The 8,835-nt window shown below is 40.5% G+C and overlaps 1 protein-coding gene and 1 non-coding gene across 2 annotated transcripts; both read left to right on the top strand.

The window, feature by feature from the left end:
• The first annotated feature begins 4,958 nt into the window (after positions 1-4,958).
• Positions 4,959-5,031, top strand: TRNAA-UGC. Its single transcript has one exon. It is a non-coding gene; the product is annotated as a tRNA-Ala (tRNA).
• Positions 5,032-5,362: 331 nt separating this feature from the next.
• On the top strand, positions 5,363-8,482 carry LOC121763791 (non-structural maintenance of chromosomes element 1 homolog). Its single transcript, XM_042159879.1, has 6 exons — positions 5,363-5,552; positions 5,897-6,105; positions 6,800-6,880; positions 7,209-7,448; positions 7,906-7,983; positions 8,066-8,482. The coding sequence occupies exons 1-6, from the start codon at positions 5,438-5,440 to the stop codon at positions 8,309-8,311; spliced, it is 969 nt and encodes a 322-aa protein (XP_042015813.1). The 5' UTR covers positions 5,363-5,437; the 3' UTR covers positions 8,312-8,482.
• The last annotated feature ends 353 nt before the right edge of the window (positions 8,483-8,835 follow it).

The following is an 8,835-nucleotide window of genomic DNA, read 5'->3' as shown; positions in this document are numbered from 1 at the left end:
TTTGATCTGATGCCGCTAAATATAAGAATATCACTTCGGCATCTGTTGGAGCAGAGAGAATAGGGAGTTCGGCTAAATAACTTTTGAGTTCGTCAAAAGCCTTTTTCTGTTCGGCTCCCCACTCAAACTTTGGTGCCTTCTTCAAAACATTGAAGAACGGCAGTTGCTTTTCGGCTGCTTGGGAAAGGAATCTATTCAGTGCGGCTAGACATCCAGTTAGCCTTTGCACATCATGTATGGACTTCGGCATTGCCATGTTCTGAACAACTTGAACCTTTAGGGGATTTGCCTTGAGTCCGTCCTTTGAAACCCAACAACCCAGAAACTTTCCCGAATCTACCAAAAAGGTACATTTTTGGGGATTGAGTTTGAGGTTGGCTTTTTTGAGCACGTCGAGAGTTGATTTGAGATTGTCTTCGTAATCCGAAGTGCTTCTACTTTTAACAACTATGTCGTCAACATAGACTTCAACCTCTTTTCCGATCAGGTGCCGAAATAGCTTGTCTACCATCCTTTGATATGTGGCTCCGGCATTCTTTAAACCGAATGGCATCTTTTTATAAGCAAAAATGCCGAAGTCAGTAATGAAAGCCGTTTTTGAAGCATCATTCTCATCCATTAAAACTTGGTGGTATCCTTTATACAAATCAAGAAAACAGAAAATTTCGAAGCCTATCAAAGCTTCTACTTTTTTATCTATGTTCGGAAGGGGGTAGCAATCTTTAGGACAGTGCTTATTTAGATCGGTAAAATCTATGCACATCCGCCATCCTTCTTTTTTCTTGATCATCACAGGATTGGCCACCCAAGAAGGATATTTTACTTCGAATAATACATCCGCTTTCAGTAATTGGCGGACTTCGTCATGGATGACTTGATTTCTTTCTGCCGCAAAGAGTCTTTGCTTCTGTTTTATAGGCCGGACTGAGGGATCAATATTTAACCGATGTATAATTACTTCGGAAGACACTCCGGTCATGTCCAACGGAGACCACGCAAAGACATCTTTGTACTGTTTGAGGAGCTGGATGGTCTTTTCCCGGAGCAGAGGTGTTCCCGCGAAACCGATCTTGACCGTTCTGGATGGATCATCTTCGTATAACTGAACTGTCATCGAGTTCGGCTCCGGTGTGACTTCGGTCATTTCTCCTGCCTCTGACTCCGGCTGCTGTGATTGCTATGCTTGATGGTGCCGATCTGATTGCTCGGCACTTTTAAGCGCAATCTGCAAACATTCTTTTGCTCTCTTTTGATCACCTCGGATGACTGCAATCCCTCCTTTAGTGGGGATCTTGATTGTGAGGTGATAAGTAGAGCAAATGGCCCGAACTGTGTTGAGCCAGTCTCTTCCCAGGATGATGTTATACGGGGACCGAGCTTTTACCACAAAAAACTCGATCATCGTACTGGAGCTAGTAGGCGCTCTTCCCACCGTAATCGGAAGGCTGATAGTACCTTCAGGGCGGGTGTCTTCCTGGGCGAAACTTTTCAGAGGAAGTGGGGCCGGACTGAGCCGAGCTGGATCCACTTCCAGTTTATCAAAACATTCTTTAAAAAGAATGCTAACCGACGCTCCTGTATCCACAAACACTCTGTGGATCAGTTTGTTTGCCACTCCGGCCTGAATGACAATCGCGTCTTGATGAGGAGAAATGGCCGGGATGGGATCTGCATCTGAAAACGTGATTACTTCCTCCTTCTTCAGCCTTTTATGCATAGGCTCCTCTCGATTGACGCCTCTGCGTTCTGCTTTTAGAGACGACTTAGTCTTCCCGGCTGGGAGAGCGTCAATAGTCTGGATTACTCCGTCATATTGCGGCTCGTCATCGTCTTCGGGATCCTGTTGCCTTTTAGGATCCTGAGGAGCGCAGTTCGCACCTCTCTGTTTCTTATTCTTCTTCGGCAGCTTGCTTTGGTATTTTTTTAACGTCCCTGCTTTCACAAGAACATCAATACCTGCTGCCAAATTTCGGCACTCCTCGGTATCGTGACCGTGGTCTTGATGGTAGGAGCAGTACGTATCCTGACTTCGGCGCGTGGCTGATTTCATCATCCGCTTTGGTTTTTCGAACATATCAGAATGCAGTTCGAAAATTTCCGCTCTCGACTTGTTCAATGGTACGAACTGAGCGGGCGGTTTCTCAAGATCGAGACGTGGTCCCAATCTGCCTTGTACCGGTGCCCTTTGAATTCTTTCAAAAGGAGTTCGGCGAGGAAGCCCCTGATCGCTATGATCGGGCTTCTTTTTGTCTCCTCTGGATGAGCTGTCTAAAGACCGTTTTCGACGGTCTGCCTCATCGGCACGAGAAAACTGGTCCGCAATGTCCCACATCTCTTGAGCTGTTTGCGGACTGCACTCAACGAGCTTTCTGTAGAGAGCTCCGGGCAGAATTCCATTTTGGAATGCCGAAATGACAAGTAGATCATTGAGATCATCTACTTGTAGGCATTCCTTGTGGAATCTCGTCATGAAGTCGCTAATTTTTTCATCGCGACCTTGACGTATAGAAAGCAGCTGAGCCGAAGTGATTCGGGCTTCCGCTTTCTGGAAGAATCTCCTGTGAAAAGCATCCATTAGATCTCTGTAAGATCTAATGCTCCCTTGAGGGAGGCTGTCAAACCACCTTCTTGCGTTCCCGATAAGCAGCTCGGGAAACAGCTTACACATGTGAACCTCATTGAGACCTTGGTTCGCCATATTATACTGATAGCGTCCCAGGAAATCATGAGGATCCACTAACCCGTCATAAGTCATTGACGGAGTTCGGTAATTCTGTGGCAATGGAGTTCTGGTGATATCATCCGAGAATGGAGTCTTCAGCGCTCCATACATAGCGAATCCGACATCTCTCCGGTATGGTGGAGATGGAGTTCTCCTGTGATTTCGGTAACAAGGAGGAGAAGGAACATGTCGGTGGTGAGGATTCTTTCTCCTGGAAGGTGCGACACTACTGCGGTAGTGACTTTCATGTCTGGAGGGGGAGGGAGAATCCGCTGTTTTCTTCTCCGGCTTCTGGCTCTTTTGCAGGAATGTTAGGAACTCATCCTGCTTCTCAGCCAAGAACAACTTGACAGCCTCATTCAAAGCGAGCTGCTGGGGAGGCTCGGTGCGATGACTTTTTGAGTGGTTTGTTCCTTCACCGTGAGAACTGGAGGCAGATTTCTCCCGAGGCTGTTTTCCAGACCTATGGACTGGACTAGCTTCCTCACCTTCATCACGGACGGAAGTATGGGTATTATGTGATCTGGTACGCATTTTTTTTTTTGGTAGAAAAGGATCAAAAACTCGCTTTTATCACAGTTTTGGTTCTCTGTTTCCCACAGACGGCGCCAGTGATGATGTGATGAATTTTTGATGGGAATAAATGCAAGTAATAAATGATCACAACACGGGAAATTACGTGGTTCGATTTACTGAGGTAAATCTACGTCCACGGGAAGAAGAGAGGGCAAATTTGTATTGCTTGGTCTCGCTTACAGATTACAATACTGATTTGCTATAAGATTCAGGATCTAGAGAGCTTAACCCTGGTCTATCTGATCTAAGTTCTATTTATACATTCGAACTAAGATCGTGGTTTGCAGCCCTGGTAGTGGGGTTGATAACTGCTTAATACCACTAAATAGATCGTGGGTGTAATGGAGGTCGTGGAGATCCTGCATGGGTCCACTATCTCCTTGTTCGGTCGAATACTGAGACCGAACTGCTGAACTTTGCCGATCAGCTTTTGCCGATCTGAGAGTTGAGCTCGATTGGTCGGCTTTTACCGAGCTATAGGCTGTGACCGGACTCTTTGGTTGTGCCGAACTGATATCAGCTTTTACCGATCTGAGAGTTGAGCTCGATTGGTCGACTTTTACCGAGCTATAGGCTATGACCGAACTCTTTGGTTGTGCCGAACTGATACTCTTTCTTGGGTTTTGGGCTGATGGGCCGTCACTGCTATTGGGCTCGCAATTATTGTTTAGTTGTTTAGTCCGTATACCGAGCTATAGGCTATGACCGAACTCTTTGGTTGTGCCGAACTGATACTCTTTCTTGGGTTTTGGGCTGATGGGCCGTCACTGCTATTGGGCTCGCAATTATTGTTTAGTTGTTTAGTCCGTATCCCATCACCACCATTAAAGTTGAGGAGGCTTTGAGACTTGTACCCCAAGAGCACCGGTGGTAGTAGCACCAGTACCAATATTTCGGCGGATTAAGGGCTTGCATAGGCGGCGGCTCGCAGCCTTGGCCCATGACAGGCGACAGCGGCGGCGGAAAACCGTAGCCGGGGGATGAATGTGAGGGGTGGAATATTAGTGAAACCATGGTGATGAAAAGCATTAGGGAAGAAACCCTCATTGTATTAGGGTTTTAAGTTGCTTTCAAACTTTTATTTTTCTTTATGGTGAGATAGAAATTGAAATTTGAGACTATATATAACCTTGGCACAAAAATTAACATGTTTATGAATATGCATAATACATGGTTTGATGTATTATAAAATAAATGCTTTTGGTGTAATAAATTTTAGGTAATATATATGCCAAACTTAATTACAAGACAGTTTATGTAAATTACTGGAGTGAAAAAGGCTACCAAACGGCGTTGATTGAAGAAAATTAAAAAAAATATTTAGTTTCCGTATCAATTATATAGTGTAGTCATCTTATATGTTAGTAGAAGATTGATTACCATCGAGCATATATTTACTTGCCTCAAATTAAAGTACAAATTAAACCGGTTCTCGATGTAATGAGAAAATTAACGTTGTTACAACTAACGATTGATTTTTTTATTTTTTTTAAGTAATAAGAGGATGGAATTACATGATAATTATAATTTTTATTTCCTTTTATTCAATAAATCGAGGTTTGAGTCAAGGTAAATGAAAAATTACTCATATTGATAATCTTGTAAAATAAACTTGCTATACTTACAAGTTTAAGTACAATTTCTGGTAACAAGAAGCATAGGGGATGTAGCTCAAATGGTAGAGCGCTCGCTTTGCATGCGAGAGGCACGGGGTTCGATCCCCCGCATCTCCATTTTAAAAGTTTTTCTCATTTTTGATCATTTCTTAATTTGTGATCGTATTAAATGGAGTAAATATTACTCCTATCACTACTATAATAATGTTGCTGTAAAAAATGTACGCACTAACATTTTCCCGCCAATTCGAAATTCAGTGATGGTCATAATACAAATATTTTAATCATGCATCTTAAATTCAACACTGCAATTATTCAAGTTATTTGTTTCTTTGAATTTCAATTTAGTAAAAATATTATTTGAGTTTAACTTAAAAATAACAAAATTATTAATACTCCATATATTTTAATCACGCATCTTAAATGGATTAGTATTAAAACTAAAACAATTCTCTGCAAGTGAAATATCTGTCTTCCAATTTCCTCAGCGACAAGGAGAAGAAGCCATTTCTGTTAAAGAAAAATGGCGCCTCTGAGTTGGCGGCACCATACCCTAATACAGTCGCTGCTGTCGCGTGGCCCGCTCAACGAAGACGATTTCTTCTCTATTTTCTCGCAACTCACTGTCAAAAATTCAGGTTAAATATGTGGAGTATTTTCTTCGCTTATTATTTTGTTAGATTCAGCTCTCTCTCTAGAATATTACACCGTGATTGATAATAATCTTGAAGGATTTTCCTAGGGTTTCGGGGTATTTTTTAAGTATTTTTTATTTAGTGCAAGTTTGCCGCTTGTTTATGAATCTGCTGGAGCTGCTAATATATTTTCCTTTTTTTAACATTTTGAATGATTTGGTGTATTACATTCTTTCAAAAACCAGACATCTATAACAATGTTTAATTTTACTTGATTTGGGGGAATATGTTTACCTTCTGACTTGGATTTCAGAATAGTAAAAAATTTCATCTTATGTTGTTGTTAGGGTCACGGCAGCAACAAGATCGGAAACTGTTCAATGAGTTTCTCAGGAAGATAAATGCAGAGTTAAGCTTTGTTCAGTTAGAACTGCGAGCATGCCGGAACCAATATGATGGCCATGTGTATTACGGCGTTGTCAACAATGTCGAGGATGACCAGTCCAAGCTTGGGACAAAGTACACAGTTCCTCAGATTTCTTTCTACAAAGGCATTGTAAGCTTCTTTATGTTTCGCGTTTCCTTGTTCATGCTTTCGGAATACTGTATGGATATTCAGCTGTAATTTGTTCTATCGAGGCTTGAAAATTAAGGATCATAAAAGAGAAGTAAGGGATAGATGACAAAGTTACTAGATATTACCAGAATTCAAGAAAGCAGGGAGGATTGCGGTGCACATTTTCTTATGAGATTTTGCTGTTGATGGGCTGAACAATTCTTTTCTTATTGTGGAATAGTTTGTGTGTCATATAAGATGGCGGCATTACCACTCACCCCACGTTTATCAGACAGACAAATCATCCTTGAGCCCTGATAGAATATGGGATATATTCTCCTTGTAGGTATTAGATGATAATGGCCCTTTACGTAAGTGAAGCAAGTTTAGTTACTTTGTTATAGCCGACATATGTGCCTGTGATTTGTTGCAGTGAACCACCAACCATGAAAAACAATTTCGAATCATGTACTATTAAACTTGTGATAAAAGCTACAATTTCGAATCTTTTCTGCTTATCTTAGAATATCAGGTGGATAATGCTGTAATATAATTTTCCTATGTTTGTGAATTGGCTCTTTATATCTGCTACATATTTTACTATATATTCATATATGCTAAATTTGCATACCTACAATGAAATTGAGTGTTTTCCTTTGCGTCGTGCTTGGTTTTAATTGGAAATTGATATTAGGTTGAAGCTATTATACACGATGCTGAAGGTGAAGGCTGCATTTTCAATACAGCTGCTCTATACATAAGGCTAGAAACACAGGTTTGTGGTTTGACGCCTACCCTTTTTTGTTATAAGGATGACTTGATATCTTGAGGAGCAAGTTCCTGTCAGCCATCCCTGTTCTTGTTCCAAGTGTATGTTAATTGTTTGTTGAAATATGATTACAATTAGAGCAGGAGAGCGAAGTCCAAGATATATAATTTTCAAATTAATATTGAAATATAGAAACCTTGCTTCCTCATCAATTGACTAGATGAATATGATTACATCATGTATACATCTGGGATTGAACTCAGAACAAGATTCTGAATAATATTAGTTTTTAAAAATAAGTACCATCTATTGGCAATTTCTTGTATAACCGCAGGTTCATGGGGCAACCGATTCCCAATCTCAGGGAGGTGCTACCCAGATCCCCCCTGCACTTAAGAATTTCTCCATGTCACAAAAGGAAAAAACTTTAGATCAACTAGTGAATGATCAGTGGCTTTGCTCAATGCCAGAAGGAAAAATTGGAATTGGAGTCAGATCATTTCTAGATCTGCGTAGTTGGTTTCGGACTAATGAGGTTACTGCATGTGAAGTTTGCAATGAGGCTGCCATCAAGGTACCCTGATTTACATCTACTCTTCCTCCATTTTTATCAGTTAATTGATATGGATCATGCACTTAAAATTTTGGATCACCATGCAGATGTCTTCTGTTTCATAGTTTACATAAATGTTGGATATAAATAAATCTATTTAGCTATTTTGAACTATTACTGTAAAACAAACTATGCATTTGTTCATAAACATCATAAATCATCATTTTTCCTTTTTCTGGGAGACCGGTCATTGGTATGTTAAGGTTTACCAGAAACTCAGCACGAAACATCTGTTTTTCGGCTCTTGGTTATGTGGGCTGATGATATGTTCTCAGAACTAGTCATATTAGACACCAACACTCCATGTAACAACCTTTATTACCGGATTAATCTCAAAGTCTTGAGAGCCCATCTTACCAAATTATAAACTTGCTTTTGCATTTGAAAATGATATCTCTGCACTGTTTACCATGAGCAGGCTCAACTTTGCCCAAACGAAGCTTGTAACGTCCGACTTCATTCCTACTGTCTGCAAAAGAAATTCTCTGGAAAAAGGGTACCAATATCTCTTGTATTACATTTGCATCAACAATATTGTTGTTGAGGCTGTGAATTAATGTATGAATGATGCTTTTCAGGTCGAAAGAGTTTGCTCGGGTTGTGGCACGCAGTTGCAAGGCTCAACAGTTAAAGAAGAGCTCATAGAAGAAATAAGTAATGCAGATGGTTCTTCTCAGAGACGTGCAGAATCTTCTAGAAAGAGGAGACGTAGACCACACCCGGAAGCTAGTGCTGGCATTGACACCGCAGAAGATGATTCTCCTCCTATGTCGAAACCAAAGAGAGCAACTAGAAGCTCTGCTCGGCTTAGTTCCGATGAATGAAGACAATGCTGCCAATTTTGTGACTACTTTCCACATATAGAACTAGATTTGTGTGGTTCCGAGAGTTAATAGAGTCTTTTGCTGTAAATGTTTTATTTCCTTTTGAAGCCTGTAAATGGTAGCCTGGTAGGTTTCGTGGTCTGGGCTCGTTCGGCCTGGCCCCATTTGACATCACTAGCTCGAACTGGCGCCTCGAGTAGGGGTGAGCAAAAAAAACCGGAAACCGAATATCCGAACCGAATCAAACCGAAATTTTGAAATTCGGTTCGGTTTTAAAAATAAAAAAATTTCGGTTTTTCGGTTCGGTTCGGTTCGGGCGAAGAAAAAAACCGAAAAACCGAATTATATATATATTCTATTAATTTAATATATTATATTATATATAAATATTCTATTAGTATATATAAAATAAAATAAAATACACATATATAAATATATATTTATATTATATTTATTTTTTTCAGGTTTTTCGGTTTTTTTTTCGGGTTTTTTCGGTTTTTTAAGTTCGGTTTTCGGTTTTTCGG

This window comes from Salvia splendens, chromosome 14, assembly GCF_004379255.2.
Source record: "Salvia splendens isolate huo1 chromosome 14, SspV2, whole genome shotgun sequence".
Classification (NCBI taxonomy): Eukaryota; Viridiplantae; Streptophyta; class Magnoliopsida; order Lamiales; family Lamiaceae; genus Salvia; species Salvia splendens.
Note: the sequence above shows the minus strand (reverse complement) of the source record. Positions and strands in the feature narration are given on the sequence as shown.

Excerpts from the sequence above, each read along its gene's own strand:
- LOC121763791 (XM_042159879.1), top strand. The coding sequence starts at position 5,438 with ATGGCGCCTCTGAGTTGGCGGCACCATACCCTAATACAGTCGCTGCTG. Across the intron at positions 6,106-6,799 it reads TTTCTTTCTACAAAGGCATT|GTTGAAGCTATTATACACGA; the intron begins GTAAGCTTCTTT and ends AATTGATATTAG. Across the intron at positions 6,881-7,208 it reads ACATAAGGCTAGAAACACAG|GTTCATGGGGCAACCGATTC; the intron begins GTTTGTGGTTTG and ends GTATAACCGCAG.